This window comes from Physella acuta, unplaced genomic scaffold, assembly GCF_028476545.2.
Source record: "Physella acuta isolate Inbredline_101_S28 unplaced genomic scaffold, ASM2847654v3 ptg000079l, whole genome shotgun sequence".
Classification (NCBI taxonomy): domain Eukaryota; kingdom Metazoa; phylum Mollusca; class Gastropoda; family Physidae; genus Physella; species Physella acuta.
The window spans coordinates 3,837,307-3,859,314 of NW_026731599.1; the positions used below are offsets into that span (position 1 = coordinate 3,837,307).

The 22,008-nt window shown below is 44.3% G+C and overlaps 1 protein-coding gene across 5 annotated transcripts in view; it reads right to left on the reverse strand.

The window, feature by feature from the left end:
- Positions 1-16,196: 16,196 nt before the first annotated feature.
- LOC131956709 (fibroblast growth factor 17) overlaps positions 16,197-22,008 on the reverse strand; it is a 43,850-nt gene continuing 38,038 nt past the window's right edge. For all 5 annotated transcript variants that reach the window (XM_059321304.1, XM_059321280.1, XM_059321273.1 and 2 more), the window contains exons 4-6: positions 21,257-21,419; positions 19,587-19,702; positions 16,197-17,224 (exon numbers count right to left, since the gene is read on the reverse strand). In XM_059321304.1, the coding sequence (XP_059177287.1) occupies positions 16,964-17,224; positions 19,587-19,702; positions 21,257-21,419 (540 nt within the window). In that variant the 3' untranslated portion in view covers positions 16,197-16,963. The remainder of the gene's footprint in view (positions 17,225-19,586; positions 19,703-21,256; positions 21,420-22,008) is intronic.

The window sequence follows — 22,008 nt, forward strand, 5'->3', positions numbered from 1 at the left end:
TAAGCCGGCAGACACGGGATTCTCAGGCTGTAGCCGGTCATCTAAGCCGGCACACACGGGATTCTCAGGCTGTAGCCGGTCATCTAAGCCGGCACACACGGGATTCTCAGGCTGTAGCCGGTCATCTAAGCCGGCACACACGGGATTCTCAGGCTGTAGCCGGCACACACGGGATTCTCAGGGTGTAGCCGGCACACAGGGGATTCTCAGGCTGTAGCCGGCACACACGGGATTCTCAGGCCGTAGCCGGCACACACGGGATTCTCAGGCCGTAGCCGGTCATCTAAGCCGGCACACGCGGGATTCTCAGGGTGTAGCCGGCACACACGGGATTCTCAGGCTGTAGCCGGCACACACGGGATTCTCAGGCCGTAGCCGGTCATCTAAGCCGGCACACACGGGATTCTCAGGGTGTAGCCGGTCATCTAAGCCGGCAGACGGTTTTTCATGTGTGAACGGTCAACTGAGTTCAATTTTGTAATGTAATAATATAATGTTGTAATAATATAATGTTGTAATAATATAATGTTGTAATAATATAATGTTGTAATAATATAATGTTGTAATAATATAATGTTGTAATAATATAATGTTGTAATAATATAATGTTGTAATAATATAATGTTTTAATAATATAATGTTTTAATAATACATAGTTGTAATAATATAATGTTGTAATAATATTATTTTAATAATGCAAAGTGTAATAATATAATGTTGTAATAATATAATTTTTTTTAAAAATACAAGGTTGTAATAATATAATGTTGTAATAATATTGTTTTAATCATACAAAGTGTAATAATATATTGTTGTAATAATATAATGTTGTAATAGTATAATGTTCTAATAATATAATGTTCTAATAATATAATAATAAAATGTTGTAATAATTTAATGTTGTAATAATATAAGGTTGTAATAATATAATGTTGTAATAATATAATGTTCTAATAATATAATAATAAAATGTTGTAATAATTTAATGTTGTAATAATATAAGTTTGTAATAATATAATATTGTGATAATATAAGGATGTAATAATAAAAGGTTGTAATAATAAAATATTGTAAAAATATAATGTTGTAATAATACAATTTACAATATGTTTTTTAATATAAAGTTTTTATAATATGATGTTCAAAAATATAATGTTGTAATAACTATATATGTTGTTTACGGAGACGGTATTGCAAAGTCGGGGACCAAATTGTTTTTTTAGAATGCGTCGGTTTGACGTATAGAAGTAAACAAACCACGGGATTAACAAGACTAAAGCCTTGTGTTCAGTAGTGGCGTTCTTTGGACAAGCTGTACACCCTACAATCTAAGCTAGTACAAGACTAGTGCTACACGTGTTTGAGTCTGTGAAATCAGCAGTATTTCTAACTCGTCAGTGAAGAAATGTGAGTGTTTATCAAGTTTGAAACCAGGTGTGTACATGACAAGTCTGAGAGATGTGTACATGACAAGTCTGAGAGATGTGTACATGACAAGTCTGAGAGATGTGTACATGACAAGTCTGAGAGATGTGTACATGACAAGTCTGAGAGATGTGTACATGACAAGTCTGAGAGATGTGTACATGACAAGTCTGAGACATGTGTACATGACAAGTCTGAGAGATGTGTACATGACAAGTCTGAGAGATGTGTACATGACAAGTCTGAGAGATGTGTACATGACAAGTCTGAGATATGTGTACATGACAAGTCTCAGAGATGTGTACATGACAAGTCTGAGATATCTGTACATGACAAGTCTGAGAGATATATACATGACAAGTCTGAGAGATGTGTACATGACAAGTCTCAGAGATGTGTACATGACAAGTCTGAGAGATGTGTACATGACAAGTCTCAGAGATGTGTACATGACAAGTCTGAGAGATGTGTACATGACAAGTCTGAGAGATGTGTACATGACATGTCTGAGAGATGTGTACATGACAACTCAGAGAGATGTGTACATGACAAGTCTGAGAGATGTGTACATGACAAGTCTGAGAGATGTGTACATGACAAGTCTGGGATATGTGTACATGACAAGTCTGAGAGATGTGTACATGACAAGTCAAGTGAATGCACGAGAGATGTGTACATTGCTGCAGACAGGAGTGTGCAAACAATCTTACTTCACTCAGGACCCCCCCCCCCCCCCCGGCTGGGGGTGGCGGGTGACTAGCACTCTCAACAGTGGATGGAGTGTATCTTGCACTCTCAACAGTGGATGGAGTGTATCTTGCACTCTCAACAGTGGATGGAGTGTATCTTGCACTCTCAGTTCAGTAGGTGGAGATGGAGCGCATGTGTACATAGACGGCTTCAACCATACACCATAACATTGACACGGGAACATAACATTGACAGGACCACGGGAACATAACATTGACAGGACCACGGGAACATAACATTGACAGGACCACGGGAACATAACATTGACACGACCACGGGAACATAACATTGACAGGACCACGGGAACATAACATTGACAGGACCACGGGAACATAACATTGACACGGGAACATAACATTGACACGGGAACATAACATTGACACGGGAACATAACATTGACAGGACCACGGGAACATAACATTGACAGGACCACGGGAACATAACATTGACAGGACCACGGGAACATAACATTGACAGGACCACGGGAACATAACATTGACAGGACCACGGGAACATAACATTGACAGGACCACGGGAACATAACATTGACAGGACCACGGGAACATAACATTGACACGGGAACATAACATTGACACGGGAACATAACATTGTCACGGGAACATAACATTGACAGGATCACGGGAACATAACATTGACAGGACCACGGGAACATAACATTGACAGGACCACGGGAACATAACATTGACAGGACCACGGGAACATAACATTGACAGGGGAACATAACATTGACAGGACCACGGGAACATAACATTGACACGGGAACATAACATTGACAGGACCACGGGAACATAAAAATGACACGGGAACATAACATTGACAGGACCACGGGAACATAACATTGACAGGACCACGGGAACATAACATTGACAGGACCACGGGAACATAAAAATGACACGGGAACATAACATTGACAGGACCACGGGAACATAACATTGACAGGACCACGGGAACATAACATTGACAGGACCACGGGAACATAACATTGACACGGGAACATAACATTGACAGGACCACGGGAACATAACATTGACACGGGAACATAACATTGACACGGGAACATAACATTGACACGGGAACATAACATTGACAGGACCACGGGAACATAACATTGACACGACCACGGGAACATAACATTGACAGGACCACGGGAACATAACATTGACAGGATCGCGGGAACATAACATTGACAGGACCACGGGAACATAACATTGACAGGACCACGGGAACATAACATTGACAGGACCACGGGAACATAACATTGACAGGATCGCGGGAACATAACATTGACAGGACCACGGGAACATAACATCGACAGGAACACGGGAACATAACATTGACAGGACCACGGGAACATAACATTGACAAGACCACGAAGCATAACATTGAAAAGATCACGGGAACATAACATTGACAAGACCACGAAGCATAACATTGACAGGACCACGGGAACATAACATTGACAAGACCACGAAGCATAACATTGAAAAGACCACGGGAACATAACATTGACAGGACCACGGGAACATAACATTGACAAGACCACGAAGCATAACATTGTCAGGACCACGGGAACATAACATTGTCAGGACCCCGGAAACATGACATTGACAGGACAACGGGAACATAAAAATGACAGGACCAAGAGAACATAACATTTTGACAGGATCACGGGAACATAACATTGTCAGGACCACGGGAACATAAAAATGACAGGACCACGGGAACATAACATTGTCAGGACCACGGAAACATGACATTGACAGGACAACGGGAACATAAAAATGACAGGACCAAGAGAACATAACATTTTGACAGGATCACGGGAACATAACATTGTCACGGGAACATAACATTGACAGGACCACGGGAACATAACATTGACAGGACCACGGGAACATAACATTGACAGGACCACGGGAACATAACATTGACAGGACCACGGGAACATAACATTGACACGACCACGGGAACATAACATTGACACGGGAACATAACATTGACAGGACCACGGGAACATAACATTGACACGACCACGGGAACATAACATTGACAGGACCACGGGAACATAACATTGACAGGATCGCGGGAACATAACATTGACAGGACCACGGGAACATAACATTGACAGGACCACGGGAACATAACATTGACAGGACCACGGGAACATAACATTGACAGGATCGCGGGAACATAACATTGACAGGACCACGGGAACATAACATCGACAGGAACATGGGAACATAACATTGACAGGACCACGGGAACATAACATTGACAAGACCACGAAGCATAACATTGAAAAGATCACGGGAACATAACATTGACAAGACCACGAAGCATAACATTGACAGGACCACGGGAACATAACATTGACAGGACCACGGGAACATAACATTGACAAGACCACGAAGCATAACATTGTCAGGACCACGGGAACATAACATTGACAGGACCACGGGAACATAACATTGACAGGACCACGGGAACATAACATTGACAGGACCACGGGAACATAACATTCACCACCTGCTAGTACACGTCTAGGTTGTACACGTCTAGCTAGTACACGTCTAGCTAGTACACGTCTAGCTAGTACACGTCTAGCTAGTACACGTCTAGCTAGTACATGTTTAGCTAGTACACGTCTAGCTAGTACACGTCTAGCTAGTACACGTCTAGCTAGTACATGTTTAGCTAGTACACGTCTAGCTAGTACACGTCTAGCTAGTACATGTTTAGCTAGTACACGTCTAGCTAGTACACGTCTAGCTAGTACACGTCTAGCTAGTACACGTCTAGCTAGTACACGTCTAGCTAGTACATGTTTAGCTAGTACACGTCTAGCTAGTACACGTCTAGCTAGTACATGTTTAGCTAGTACACGTCTAGCTAGTACACGTCTAGCTAGTACATGTTTAGCTAGTACACGTCTAGCTAGTACACGTCTAGCTAGTACATGTCTAGCTAGTACACGTCTAGCTAGTAGCTTACATGTTTTGACAGTACGTATTACACGTCTGCAGGAAAAACTCTTGATATGAAAGTTCGATTTCTTCCCCTATAACTGCAGCAAATTATCCTTGCGCTGAGGTCAAGGTTTTCAACATTTTTCATGGCAAATCAACAGTCAGGATTAGATTAAGTATAACAGAAAGTACGGGTCCGGATAATTCGATCACAGATTAATTCTACCTGTTCTCCAGCGTTGATCCCCTGTGCCCGCCCCTCAAGTTTCTAAACGTCTTTGATTAGCGCCGACAGGAAACTATTTCCTGTTTTGTGTTCCACAGAAATGGACATTGCGTCTTGTCAGTTGGCGGTTAGTTTTGTGCTGTTGGAGCGGCGTCACGCGCGGGTGCTCTGATAATCTGCTCTGAATGCTTGAATTAATTAGCATAACGCGGGTCGGACCGAAATCATAGAGGCTAAGTATACCGTGCCTGCGGGAACGCGAGCTGGCCTGAACCTTTACACGGCGTTCATTCACAATTCTGGGCCTCCACCCAGCCGCCCCCGCCCCTAGTCTATGGGCTTGGGGGGGGGGGGGGGCTAATAGGTCCCAAGTTTGGTCGTAGGGCGGTATAGGTCCCAAGGTTCGTCGTAGGGCGGTCCATGGTTCGAGAAGGTTTCTAGGTCCTGTGGTTTATGCTGGCTAAAAGGTCCATGGTTCGAGAAGGTCTGTAGGTCCTGTGGTTTATGCTGGCTAAAAGGTCTATGGTTCGTTATGGGTACACAGTCGTAAATTGTGAATATTTGAAACATATTTACTGTACTTACATATTATGTATAATGGACGTGTTATTTTCACTAAATATACACGACACAGACACATTTCTTACGAAAACACTAAGGCACACACACACACACACACACACGTATATATATATATATATATATTTAATGCATCCGGCTTTTGTATCCGCTTGGCAAAGTCGCTTAGTATCGAACTAAGATGATCGTAAAACAAATCTGAAATGTAACTGTATAATGCAGAGTGAATCAGCGCGGATTAGACAGTTTCTTAAGTCCCCAAACAGAGCGGCACATGAAAGGTAACGGCTTAATGTGCGCCGGTCGCCAGACTAACGCTAGGATCAGCCTCGAGACTTTGGGGGAGGAGTTCTGGCAAGATTTAAGCCTTGATGTAAATACTTTTCTCTGTGTGTCACTGGTATGTCACTGGTATGTCATTGGTATGTCAACAATGTCTTTGATGTCACGTCGATGTCAAGACATCGATATTTGAGACGTCAGCGCGGCCATGTGTCACTTTCCACCCACATTTTTGCCACATGTGGAGCGGAGTTCTCCTTTGTGTCTACCACAAAAAAATGTTGCCGTCCATCTTTGTGGGGTCGTTCAAGGAAATCTTGACGTCCACTTTCAAAATGACGTCCAATGAAATATTGACGTCCACGTTCAAACTGACGTCCAATGAAGTATTGACGTCTAAGTTCAAACTGACGTCCAATGAAGTATTGACGTCCACGTTCAAACTGACGTCCAATGAAATATTGGCGTCCACTTTCAAACTGACGTCCAAGGAAATCTTGACTTCCACGTTTCAAATTGACGTTCCTGTAAATGTTGACGTCCATGTAAATATTGGGCGAACGGGAAAAAAAGTCATAGCGTTAGCTAGGAAAAACGTCACAGAAAAAAGTAACCAAGGAAATGTTTTTCGGAAAATAAAGTCACAGAAATAAAGTCACAGAAAATAGTTACAAAAATATTTTAAGAAATTTGATCGTTGACAACTGTAAAATTTTGGGGTTTTATTGATAAGGGTGGTGTTTTTATGGTATGTTATTTGTAAACTTTAAAAGTGTTATAGTATATAACAATAATTTATAAAAATACTATAAGATAATTTACACATCATCCTCAACTTTTGTTACGAATTTAGTTAAATACGCGATAGAAACATTAATTACAAAATAAATCATTGTTTTTTGCATGTTTTTTTCCGTAGGCCTTTCCTTAAACGGCTTCTACTCAATCGGCCTTGTCCGTCCATATTAAATATTATGTGTTGTTGACGTTTTGCGCCAATGACATCCTCTGTACCGTGTCGGCCTTCTGTTTTGATCATGTGCTACGTTATGCAATGAGCGTGATCAATGAGGGCAGCACATGTCCTTATGCCATTTCATGCCAATTTAAAGCTAGTGTCGCGCTGCAAACATTCTATTCAATTCCATTAAATAGCGGATCTATATGTATAACGGAATTAAAACCTACACACTTCATACTTAATATTTTTACGTGTGTTCTAAATATTACTATAAAACCTACGCACATTGTATTGCATTTAATTAATTGTAAAAAAATTAATTCCATACAAATACACATTTATGACTTTTTTCCTGTGACTTTTTTCCTGTGTTTTTACTTTTTCGTACACGAGATATAGAGGAAGTTTTGTAATCGTGCAAAAAATCGAAATCGAGATTTTCACAAATCTCGTCTTTTTACACCCCCCTAAGTCGGAAATACTTAGTTTCGCAATTTTGTCCGTATCTGTGTGGGTCTGTGAATACGATATCTTGAGCACAGTTTCAGCTAAGTTGATGAAATTTCATATATAAGTATTATATCTAATTTGTAGTTCTGTATCGACTTTTCAACGATTTCCGGTAAACGAAACTGGAACTAATTCTAATTTCGGTTTTTAAAAGCCTATAACTTGAGTACTATACGAAGTATAGAGAAAGTCTTTTAATCGTGCAAATGGTTTTTTTTTTTTTTTTTGTGTGTGCAAATCTCGACGTTTTAGGGCTCCCTGAGTCGGAAAAACATAGTTTTGCAACCTTGTCCGTATGTCTGTGTGTGTGTCTGTGTGTCTGTGTGTAAACACGATAACTTGAGCTAGATTAATGAAATTTCATATATAAGTATTATATCAAAATCGTAGATTCGTATCAACTTTTGAGCGATTTCCGATAACCGGAAGTGGAACTTTTTCTACTTTGAATTTTTCAAAAGCCTATATAACTTGAGTACTAGTTCAGATAGATAAATGAAATTTCACAAGTAAGTAAAAGTTCTAATTCTCTGCCTTCTATCAAATTTTGAGTAATTTCCGTCGACTGGAATTAGTTATTTACGCTATTTCCTATTTCTTAAAATAACGCGTGTGAATTTATAAAGTACTAATAATATTCCGCACTATTATGCACATTGTATTTGGCGTTAACTTGGTGTGCAATTCTTTTTTTACGAGATTCTATTCTATTCTATAATAAAAAGTTTAAGTTATTAAAAATGGATTTAAAATATTGTCTATGTCCTGAGTTGCCATCCCCCGTTGTGTTATATTATTAGAATATTCGAGAAAGTTTAGGGGAGATCACTCCCGGTTTATTTCTCCCTACAATCAAATATTAACCTCTACGTAAATGTTGTTTTATTATTCAAAGATTACAATTGATAATTAACTGGGTACTAGATATGAGAAAAATGTACCTGTGACAGTGTCTACCTGTGACAGTGTCTACCTGTGGCAGTGCCTACCTGTGACAGTGCCTACCTGTGACAGTGCCTAACGGTGACAGTGTCTACCTGTGACAGTGTCTACCTGTGATAGTGACAGTATCTACCTGTGACAGTGTCTACCTGTGACAGTGCCTACCTGTGACAGTGTCTACCTGTGACAGTGCCTACCTGTGACAGTGCCTAACGGTGATAGTGTCTACCTGTGACAGTGTCTACCTGTGACAGTGTCTACCTGTGACAGTGTCTACCTGTGATAGTGACAGTGTCTACCTGTGACAGTGTCTACCTGTGACAGTGTCTACCTGTGACAGTGTCTACCTGTGATAGTGACAGTGTCTACCTGTGACAGTGTCTACCTGTGACAGTGTCTACCTGTGACAGTGTCTGCCTGTGATAGTGACAGTGTCTACCTGTGACAGTGTCTACCTGTGACAGTGTCTACCTGTGACAGTGTCTACCTGTGACAATGTCTACCTGTGATAGTGACAGTGTCTACCTGTGACAGTATCTACCTGTGACATTGTCTACCTGTGACAGTGTCTACCTGTGACAGTGTCTACCTGTGACAGTGTCTACCTGTGATAGTGACAGTGCCTACCTGTGATAGTACCTACCTGTGATAGTGAAAGTATCTACCTGTGACAGTGTCTACCTGTGACATTGTTTACCTGTGTGAGTGTCTACCTGTGACAGTGCCTACCTGTGAGAGTGTCTAACTGTGACAGTGTCTACCTGTGAGAATATCTACCTGTGACAGTGCCTAACGGTGACAGTGTCTATCTGTGATAGTGACAGTGTCTGCCTGTGATAGTGATAGTGTCTACCTGTGACAGTGTCTACCTGTGACAGTGTCTACCTGTGATAGTGACAGTGTCTACCTGTGACAGTGTCTACCTGTGACAGTGTCTACCTGTGACAGTGTCTACCTGTGATAGTGACAGTGTCTACCTGTGACAGTGTCTACCTGTGACAGTGTCTACCTGTGACAGTGTCTGCCTGTGATAGTGACAGTGTCTACCTGTGACAGTGTCTACCTGTGACAGTGTCTACCTGTGACAGTGTCTACCTGTGACATTGTCTACCTGTGACAGTGTCTACCTGTGACAGTGTCTACCTGTGACAGTGTCTACCTGTGATAGTGACAGTGCCTACCTGTGATAGTACCTACCTGTGATAGTGAAAGTATCTACCTGTGACAGTGTCTACCTGTGACATTGTTTACCTGTGTGAGTGTCTACCTGTGACAGTGCCTACCTGTGAGAGTGTCTAACTGTGACAGTGTCTACCTGTGAGAATATCTACCTGTGACAGTGCCTAACGGTGACAGTGTCTATCTGTGATAGTGACAGTGTCTGCCTGTGATAGTGATAGTGTCTACCTGTGACAGTGTCTACCTGTGATAGTGACAATGTCTACCTGTGACAGTGTCTACCTGTGACAATGTCTACCTGTGATAGTGACAGTGTCTACCTGTGATAGTGACAGTATCTACCTGTGACAGTGTCTACCTGTGACAGTGCCTACCTGTGACAGTGTCTATCTGTGATAGTGACAGTGTCTACTTGTGATAGTGACAGTGTCTACCTGTGACAGTGTCTAACTGTGACAGTGTCTACCTGTGACAGTGCCTAGCGGTGACAGTGTCTACCTGTGACAATGTCTACCTGTGATAGTGACAGTGTCTACCTGTGACAGTGCCTACCTGTGACAGTGTCTGCCTGTGACAGTGTCTATCTGTGACAGTGCCTGCCTGTGATAGTGACAGTGTCTACCTGTGACAGTGTCTAACTGTGACAGTGTCTACCTGTGACAGTGTCTACCTGTGACAGTGTCTACCTGTGACAATGTCTGTCTGTTACAGTGTCTACCTGTGATAGTGACAGTGTCTGCCTGTGACAGTATCTACCTGTGACAGTGTCTGCCTGTGACAGTGTCTACCTGTGACAGTGTCTACCTGTGACAGTGTCTTTCTGTGATAGTGACAGTGTCTACCTGTGATAGTGACAGTGTCTACCTGGTATAGTGACAGTGTCTACCTGTGACAGTGTCTGCCTGTGACAGTGTCTATCTGTGACAGTGCCTGCCTGTGATAGTGACAGTGTCTACCTGTGATAGTGACAGTGTCTACCTGTGATAGTGACAGTGTCTACCTGGGATAGTGACAGTGCCTACCTGTGACAGTGCCTAACGGTGACAGTGTCTACTTGTGATAGTGCCTACCTGTGACATTGTCTATCTGTGACAGTGCCTGCCTGTGATAGTGACAGTATCTACCTGTGACAGTGTCTAACTGTGACAGTGTCTACTTGTGATAGTGCCTACCTGTGACATTGTCTATCTGTGACAGTGCCTGCCTGTGATAGTGACAGTATCTACCTGTGACAGTGTCTAACTGTGACAGTATCTACCTGTGACAGTGTCTGCCTGCGACAGTGTCTACCTGTGATAGTGACAGTATCTACCTGTGACAGTGTCTGCCTGTGACAGTATCTACCTGTGACAGTGTCTATCTGTGATAGTGACAGTGTCTACCTGTGATAATGACAGTGTCTACCTGTGATAGTGACAGTGTCTACCTGTGATAGTGACAGTGTCTACCTGTGATAGTGACAGTGTCTACCTGTGATAGTGACAGTGTCTACCTGTGATAGTGACAGTGTCTGCCTGTGACAGTGTCTACCTGTGATAGTGACAGTGTCTGCCTGTGACAGTATCTACCTGTGACAGTGTCTGCCTGTGACAGTGTCTACCTGTGATAGTGACAGTGTCTACCTGTGATAGTGTCTACCTGTGACAGTGTCTACCTGTGATAGTGACAGTGTCTACCTGTGATAGTGACAGTGTCTACCTGTGATAGTGACAGTGTCTACCTGTGATAGTGACAGTGTCTACCTGTGATAGTGACAGTGTCTACCTGTGATAGTGACAGTGCCAACCTGTGATAGTGACAGTGTCTACCTGTGATAGTGACAGTGTCTACCTGTGATAGTGACAGTGCCAACCTGTGATAGTGACAGTGTCTACCTGTGATAGTGACAGTGTCTACCTGTGATAATGACAGTGTCTACCTGTGACAGTGTCTACCTGTGATAATGACAGTGTCTACCTGTGATAATGACAGTGTCTACCTGTGACAGTGTCTACCTGTGATAATGACAGTGTCTACCTGTGATAATGACAGTGTCTACCTGTGACAGTGTCTACCTGTGACAGTGTCTATCTGTGATAATGACAGTGTCTACCTGTGATAGTGACAGTGTCTACCTGTGACAGTTTTTTACCTGTGACAGTGTCTACACCAGCGTCCTAGCATACAAACTGACCACAAATAGAAAACAAACGAGTTTTGAATATGTACCAATTTAATATAACTGTAATAGATTTATTACAGAGGTTTAGATCAGTCTACCAAGACAGGTGGTATATGTACAATTCTAGACTTGTAAGCCACAACACAGGCAATAAATAACATCTTTGGCTTCTACGTCAAGGTACAGGGGGAAGGGAGCTTACTTTAGCTTCTACGTCAAGGTACAGGGGGAAGAGAGCTTACTTTAGCTCCTACGTCACGGTACAGGGGGGAGAGAGCTTACTTTAGCTTCTACGTCACGGTACAGGGGGAGGGGAGCTTACTTTAGCTTCTACGTCACGGTACAGGGGAAAGAGAGCTTACTTTAGCTTCTACGTCAAGGTACAGGGGGAAGGGAGCTTACTTTAGCTCCTACGTCACGGTACAGGGGGGAGAGAGCTTACTTTAGCTTCTACGTCACGGTACAGGGGGAGGGGAGCTTACTTTAGCTTCTACGTCACGGTACAGGGGAAAGAGAGCTTACTTTAGCTTCTACGTCAAGGTACAGGGGGAAGGGAGCTTACTTTAGCTTCTACGTCACGGTACAGGGGAAAGAGAGCTTACTTTAGCTTCTACGTCACGGTACAGGGGGAAGGGAGCTTACTTTAGCTTCTACGTCAAGGTACAGGGGGAAGGGAGCTTACTTTAGCTTCTACGTCACGGTACAGGGGGAAGGGAGCTTACTTTAGCTTCTACGTCACGGTACAGGGGGAAGGGAGCTTACTTTAGCTTCTACGTCACGGTACAGGGGAAAGGGAGCTTACTTTAGCTTCGGAACAGTGCATTATACATCTTGTCCTTGCAAAATACGAAAGGTGGTGCATCATACAGTACCCAGTTGATGCACTATACAGTACCCAGTTGGTGCACCATAAAGAACCAGTTGTGCACCATAAGTAGCCAGTTAGTGCACTATAAGGAGCCAGTTGGTGCGTCATAAGGAGCCAGTTGTGTACCATAAGGAGCCAGTTGTGTACCATAAGGAGCCAGTTGGTGCACTATAAAGAGCCAGTTAGTGCACTATAAAGAGCCAGTTAGTGCACTTGACCAAACTTGAGATGTTTACAACAAAACTCGCTCTGTGAAGCATGTATTGTCGAAAGACTGCATAAATTATGTTAATGTCAGCACTAGACGTCACTTGGCCATTACATAACGGTCGTTCAGCTTGGGTCGACGTCTTAAATTGGGTCAGATGAAGCGGGTTGGTTGAATGAGTGGCTCACGTGACAAGGTTGGTCAATGACGTCATGTGTGACATCCACTTCTACCTGCGTAAATCAGAAAATAGTGGGGGGAGGGGGGGTGAGGTCTGCTAGAGGGGTCAGGTCTGCTAGAGGGGTCAGGTCTGGTAGAGGGGTCAGGTCTGGTAGAGGGGTCAGGTCTGCTAGAGGGGTCAGGTCTGCTAGAGGGGTCAGGTTTTACCCATTAACTTGTCGACCAACGGGAGAGTCCCACATAATCTTTAGTTGACCTTACATTAACACATGTTACTGGCTACAGGCTGGCTACCATTGGCTACAGGCTGGCTACCAGTGGCTACAGGCTGGCTACCATTGGCTACAGGCTGGCTACCATTGGCTACAGGCTGGCTACCATTGGCTACAGGCTGGCTACCAGTGGCTACAGGCTGGCTACCAGTGGCTACCAGTGGCTACAGGCTGGCTACCAGTGGCTACAGGCTGGCTACCAGTGGCTACAGGCTGGCTACCAGTGGCTACAGGCTGGCTACCAGTGGCTACAGGCTGGCTACCAGTGGCTACAGGCTGGCTACCAGTGGCTACAGGCTGGCTACCAGTGGCTACAGGCTGGCTACCAGTGGCTACAGGCTGGCTACCAGTGGCTACAGGCTGGCTACCATTGGCTACAGGCTGGCTACCAGTGGCTACAGGCTGGCTACCAGTGGCTACCAGTGGCTACAGGCTGGCTACCAGTGGCTACAGGCTGGCTACCATTGGCTACAGGCTGGCTACCAATGGCTACAGGCTGGCTACCATTGGCTACAGGCTGGCTACCAGTGGCTACCAGTGGCTACAGGCTGGCTACCAGTGGCTACAGGCTGGCTACCAGTGGCTACAGGCTGGCTACCAGTGGCTACAGGCTGGCTACCAGTGGCTACAGGCTGGCTACCATTGGCTACAGGCTGGCTACCAGTGGCTACAGGCTGGCTACCAGTGGCTACCATTGGCTACAGGCTGGCTACCAGTGGCTACAGGCTGGCTACCATTGGCTACAGGCTGGCTACCATTGGCTACAGGCTGGCTACCAGTGGCTACAGGCTGGTTACCAGTGGCTACAGGCTGGCTACCATTGGCTACAGGCTGGCTACCAGTGGCTACCATTGGCTACAGGCTGGCTACCAGAGGCTACAGGCTGGCTATCAGTGGCTACAGGCTACCAGTTCATCTATAGAAGACCTAACATACGACTATGGTCATGAGAGAAAGTAGCATACATTGAATAGACGACATGACAACGAATCAGTTACAAATGCCATTTAATAGTTGAATATGTACATCTTACGTACGCCAAGGTACAAAACATTAGCATTGTTACGTCATATTTAACAACATAGTCACAAGAATCAGCAGTGACGTCACAACAACAACCAGCAGTGACGTCACAACAGAGAGAGGTGACTGGTGGACTACTGGCCATACAGCAAGTTACTTGATTGTTTCTACTTCATCAACTAAAGCAGACAATACACACTGGCTTAGTGGGGAAATATTGTGAAGCCTACTGACGGCATGCTTACAGTATTTACATCAGCTGACAGGTCAAGCTGCAACAACAAACATTCGACTCCAGGGCTAAACAAGCAGCTGTGGGACCAGCTATGGCAGCTGTGGGACCAGCCATGGTAGCTGTGGGACCAAGACAGTCTGACGCTAAAAGGTTTTAAGCTAGTACAGGTACGCGACTGAATATGGCCACCAGCTAGAATCACATACATGTATGTGTGGTGTCTGTCACCATAAGAATGTTTATGTGAGGGGCCAAGATCCTCACTTCTAACCCACAGCCATGAATGCTTTAGTTAACAAGTTGGAGTTGTCACATGTTTTAAATTGTATCATATCTTCAAGCAATCAAACATTTTAAAAATTGAATTTTACATTTTTGTAAATGAAAACTTTGATCGGAGCCTATTTTATATATTCAACGTGTATAAACCCCTTTTCCGCACCTCAAGCCCCTTGACAGCGCCTCAGCCATAGTCTAGTTACTAGTTAGCCAATAAGTTTGTGTGTAGAGTGGATAATAGTAGGCACATGACAGCTGTCAGAGGACGTGGGTTCTAATCCAAGGGGGTAGAGGTACTGCTACATACATGTGGGAGAGGGGGGTCAGTTTAAATATGGTTAATTTTTTAATGCTAGCGGGTGATGGTGAAGGATGAGAAATACAAGGATTTATAGCGGTTGTGGGGACTTGAACAATAAATAGCGCAGTCACCCTGCAGTCACTCGCCACAGTCATTCGCCGCAGTCACTGGCACACAGCTGTCATCCACTCACCCACATCCATCCAGCGACACTAATGTGATCCATAAACATTTAATCCAGGGCTATATGGTAATCCACAGACATTTCATCCAGATATACGTATGTTCTAAAGTCTGATCAAACTACGAATGAAGACACTTAGAAGTGTCGGACACTTCGATTTGTTGAACACCTGGATGTGTCGGACACTCCGATGTGTCGGAATGATGAGTTTCACCTGCTCATGACGTCACCTGGTCAGGTAACTTCTGCTCATGACGTCAACTGGTCAGGTAACCAGCCGCTCATGACGTCACCTGGTCAGGTAACTTCTGCTCATGACGTCACCTAGTCAGGTAACTTCTGCTCATAACGTCACCTGGTCAGGTAATTTCTGCTCGCTCCAAGTGAGGTCTATCAGCATGTGGGTATGGAGGGGGGGGGGAGGGTGGCAGAAACAGCGAAGCAACAGGGGACAGTAAGGTAGGGCAGTAGGTAGGGAATGAGGGGTGGAGTCAGCGATGTGGGGGCGGAGCGTGGACAATGGGTGGAGGGGTCGAGAGAGTGCAGGGCGAGGCCAGTAGGGGGGGGGGAGACAGTGGAGGGGGGTGGGGGGGGGTCACTCTGGAGAGTCTTCCAACGGCTATGTTGCAGGATGGGGGGGGGGTTGAAGGAGCAGCCCATGAAAGGGTTAAGTCTGTAGCAGGTGGCACAGTCTTAGCTGTCATCTGTTCTCTTGGTGAGTCTGTCTCTTCAACAACTATCGCGTGCTGCTGGTCAATGACCTCAGCACAGAGGCGAGGTACTATCTCACTGACCAGAGAGGCGAGGTACTATCTGACTGACCAGAGAGGCGATGTACTATCTGACTGACCAGAGAGGCAGGTACTGGCTACATATGTACACCTAGTCTTGAGATGGTTCCAGGAATGATGCCGGTGTAGATCTAAGACAGCAGGTTGTCATGACAACTTTCCAGGTTTGATTGAATGCCGGGCCATATAAACAAGAGAAGAGTGGGCCAGCGAACATTGGGCCAGCGAACATTGGGCCAGCGAACATTGGGCCACAACATCGTGTTGAGATGTGGCCACACTTGTCTACTGTAAGTTCGCACGTGCGTCACGTGATCGTGAGCTGTCAACATTGAGCTCACGTTGAAGTAGATCAGATCTAGGTCAGTCACTAAAAGGATTCCACACAGTAGGTTGCTGAACGTCTGCCGGCCGTTGAAAATCTGCCGGCTGCTGAACGTCTGCCGGCCGTTGAAAGTCTGCCGGCTGAATGTCTGCCGGCTGCTGAACGTCTGCCGGCCGTTGAAAGTCTGCCGGCTGCTGAGTGTATGCCGGATGGGCATCACCGCGTGCAGACTATCACAGAACTGATGAGGTTAAAGGTTGCGATGCCTGTACAGCCGCTGGTTCCCCCAGCGCGTTCAGCCCTGGAGGGGCGGCTGAAGGTTGAGGTCACTGGGCTGAAGGTTAAGGTCACTGGGCTGTATGATCTCGGGCTGCAAGTGGTAGATCTTGAAAAAATCGAAGCAGTCGCTGCTGACGTTGGCGTAGCCCAGCAGCCGCCCCCCGCGCTTGTTGAAGCCCAGGCGCCAGCGGGGGTGGACGGCCGACTGGAACTGCTGGAAGGACGGGTGCGAACTCTGGTTCTCCACGAACTTGCACAGTTTGGCGCCGCCTGACACCTGGAATCAGAAACATTAGAGTAGTTGAGCGGATTAGCGCCGGATTATTAACTGGGAATTGAAATCAACACTAGATCTAGGTAATCGCTTTTATTATTTGACACTTTCAACAGTTTCAACGGTGTGACTTGTACAAATTATGTGTACGGTGTGAAGCATAAAGATTCTGTGTAAAACTTTCCGCCCATATCACCAACAGAAATGACGGTAAACTTCCCTTTTGCCAACAAAAGTGGCGGAAAACTTCCCTTTTGCCAACAAAAGTGGCGGCAAATTTCCCTTTCGTCAACAAAATTGGCGGCAAACTTCCCGTTCGCCAACAAAAGTGGCGGCAAACTTCCCGTTCGCCAACAAAAGTGGCGGCAAACTTCCCGTTCGCCAACAAAAGTGGCGGCAAACTTACCGTTCGCCAACAAAAGTGGCGGCAAACTTCCCTTTCGCCAACAAAAGTGGCGGCAAACTTCCCGTTCGCCAACAAAAGTGGCGGCAAACTTCCCTTTCGCCAACAAAAGTGGCGGCAAACTTCCCGTTCGCCAACAAAAGTGGCGGCAAACTTCCCGCCCAGATCGCCAGCACGAGAGGACACGACAGACGACAGGACGTCGCTGCAATAAATCTTTCTAAAATTGTTTTCTTTGGCAAATTGTTGAAATTGTTCTCTCTCCTCCTCGGTGTAGGGCGTGTGTGTTGTGTAGGTGTGGGTTCCTGTGTGTTGCTTATGTTCGTGTGTGTTCGTTATGTTTTATGTTCGTGTGTGTTCGTTATGTCTTATGTTCGTGTGTGTTTGTTATGTTCCTATGTGTTCGTTATGTTCGTGTGTGTTCGTTATGTTCCTGTATACTTTATGTTCGTGTGTTCGTAATGTTCCTGTGTGTTTGTTATGTTTTATGTTTCCGTGTGTTCGTTAAGTTTGTGTTTTCTTTATGTTTTACGTTCCTATGTGTTCGTTATGTTCCTGTGTGTTTGTTATGTTTTATGTTCCCGTGTGTTCGTTATGTTTGTGTTTTCTTTATGTTTTACGTTCCTATGTGTTCGTTATGTTCCCGTGTGTTCGTTATGTTTGTGTTTTCTTTATGTTTTACGTTCCTGTGTGTTCGTTATGTTCCTGTGTGTTCGATATGTTTTATGTGATATATCTAAAGTGTTCATCATCTAAATTAATGATTTAAAAAATTAATATTAAAGGTGTTATAAAACAAAATTCATTTTAAAAACATAGTGTTAATTGACGGCATGTTCATTAAACAAAATTAAAGAAAATGCATCACCCATCACAAAAATTCTAATTGTGTCTGAAAATTATTTTTATTTAGTCCTTTAGCACTAATTGCGTCCCTTGATAAATTAGGAAAACAAACCTTCCCTTTAAAAAACATTACATCGGGGAAAAATTTACTTCTTATTACTTTGTTTAAGTGTTTCGAAAAAATAATTACATAATTAGAGTGGATTGATCAAGTACAATGTGGTAAGTAAAACCAGATATTTTAAATACTGTCTTATTTTTTATTTCATACACAGAACGTACTATTTACTAAATATTATTTGTGATCAATAACGGTTTAGAAGAAGCACATAAATGTCCTCTCTGTTTACTTCTATCTTACCGTTTGCAAATTAGCTTGGGGTATAATAGTCGTTCACTTAATGGAATCGGGCGCTTTCTGCCGGCTCCCCGGCAAGGTTCGATTTGGCGCCCTGGGCTATGCTGTGAGCGCCATGGTGCATAATTTCGTTTTAAACAGTGCGATAGACTATGGATAAGAAAGGTTACTATAGTCTTTGACTGAACGAATCCGGGCATCCTCCGACGCAGAGGCGTAGCCAGGGGAGGGCGGGTGGTGCGGCTGCCCCGGGCGCCGACCTTAAGGGGGTGCCAAAAGGGGTAAAGAAATTAATTTGAAAGCTCATTTTAAGCTGAAGTATCGAATTATACACTGTCAAAGCTTCGAAAAATAAACGACTACAAGGCTTCACACACTGATTTAACAACTTTGTGACACCGAGCTATTTGGCGCCCGAGCCTTCCCGTGTTAGCTGTGGCCAATGTTTTTGTGTTTTTTTTGGTTGGTTTTGGTTAGGGTTAATTCGAAAAGTAATATATCTCCTAAATCCGGGCAATGCCGTGTATATGCTTATTACTAAACACGCAAGTCATGGTCCTTTACTGATAGGTTTTTCACAGAGGTCAATGCAGGGCCTGGCCGTGACGGCTATTATATATATATATATATATATATATATATATATATATATATATATATATATATATATATATATATATATATGCTAATATACAGGTATTTATGTGTATTTTCTGGACACAACTCAAGGTAAAGACAACATTTTGGACACAACTTACCCGGCCAATGATTTTTCCTTTCTGGCTAAAACATATGTATTTCTGGCTAAATTTGGCCTTGATCTTGATCACAGCCCCCCTTCCTTTCATAATCTCAGAGCTAAATTCTAGCAGAGCTGTGGAAAACACCAAGATTCATAAACATACACATACAAGATATCAATCATTGACAGCAGTTGTAAACATACACATACAAGATATCAATCATTGACAGCAGTTGTAAACATACACATACAAGATATCAATCATTGACGACAACTGTATATACACACATACATCTATTTACGCACAAGATGGTGTAATTGAAAGCAGCCCATCCTCCAAAACACCATTTTTCATGCCTGTTCTATTACATGCACATACGCATACAATATACATACATTATATATATATATATATATATATATATAACTATATATATATATAACTATATATATATATATATATATATATATATATATATATATATATATATATATATATATATATATATATATATGTATATGTATAGCTTGTATGAGATGTGTTAAGGAATGAGGCGATTAAAATCTAAGACAGCATTACTGCCTGCCATAAACATTTCCCTGACGTCCCCTGTTTTTGTTGTGACGATCGGAGATTGGCGCGGCGCTTCAAGCGAGCTAACTCACACGGGACTTCACTCATCGGCCCGGCAGTTAGCGCCCCTGCCTCCAGCTACTGTAGGCCCACACACATTAGCACCCCATTTGTCATCCTGCCTGGCGAGATAGGTTTTCGAGCCTATCACAACACATAACCGTGTCATAACTGCGTTTCTCTAGCTTTGATTCGTTTTCAATATCAAACGCGGAAAAACAACTTTTATCGAGCATCTGCTATCGTTTGGTGCCCCCCCCCCCCCCCCCCCCAACTCTAGATGTTACGCTTGGCTGGGTATCAAACTTAAAAACTATTTACAGAAACACCAAGTTTAGAAACAGCTATTTTTAGACACAATGAGCTTAACGCGTTCATGGGATGGTGAGTAGATGATATTGGGAAATATGGGATGATGGGAAATATGGGATGGTGGGATAACGGGAAAAATGGGATGATGGGAAATATGGGATGGTGGGATAACGGGAAATATGGGATGAGGGAATATGGTAAGGTGGGATAACGGGAAATATGGGATGATGGGAAATATGGGATGGTGGGATAACGGGAAATATGGGATGAGGGAATATAGGATGGTGGGATAACGGGAAATATGGGATGGTGGGAAATATGGGATGATGGGAAATATGGGATGGTGGGATAACGGGAAATATGGGATGAGGGAATATGGGATGGTGGGATAACGGGAAATATGGGATGGTGGGAAATTGTGGGAAATATGGGATGGGGGGGGAATATGGGATGGGGGGGAATATGGGATGGGGGAAAGATGGGATGGGGGAAATATTGGATAATGGGAAATATGGAATAATGGGATGAGGGAATATGGGATGGTGGGAATATGGGATGGTGGGGAAATATGGAATAGTGGGAAATTGTGGGAAATATGGGATTGGGGGGGGGAATATGGGATGGGGGAAAGATGGGATGGGGGAAATATTGGATAATGGGAAATATGGGATATTGAGAAACATTAAGACTAACAAGCATGACATATGGTCAGCAATTAGGGTCGAGACATTGCTACTGACCTTGAGGTGATCTGTGGCTATCGACGTCTGCCCGTATTTTCGTCTGGTCACCTCTGGTTCTCATGCCGACCCGCTTCCCACTGCACCGGTTGATCAGCTCGAACTCGCTGACGAAAGTTGTCCCTCCCGTCACAGACTTGAAGGGGTTAGAGGGCACGGAGATCTGGGGAGAGAAAGGTGGATACATGAAGGGGCTAGAGGGCACGGAGGTCTGGGGAGAGAAAGGTGGATACATGAAGGGGTTAGAGGGCACGGAGGTCTGGGGAGAGAAAGGTGGATACATGAAGGGGCTAGAGGGCACGGAGGTCTGGGGAGAGAAAGGTGGATACATGAAGGGGCTAGAGGGCACGGAGGTCTGGGGAGAGAAAGGTGGATACATGAAGGGGCTAGAGGTCTGGGGAGAGAAAGGTGGATACATGAAGGGGCTAGAGGGCACGGAGGTCTGGGGAGAGAAAGGTGGATACATGAAGGGGCTAGAGGTCACGGAGGTCTGGGGAGAGAAAGGTGGATACATGAAGGGGCTAGAGGGCACGGAGGTCTGGGGAGAGAAAGGTGGATACATGAAGGGGCTAGAGGGCACGGAGTTCTGGGGAGAGAAAGGTGGATACATGAAGGGGTTAGAGGGCACGGAAGTCTGGGGAGAGAAAGGTGGATACATGAAGGGGCTAGAGGTCTGGGGAGAGAAAGGTGGATACATGAAGGGGCTAGAGGGCACGGAGGTCTGGGGAGAGAAAGGTGGATACATGAAGGGG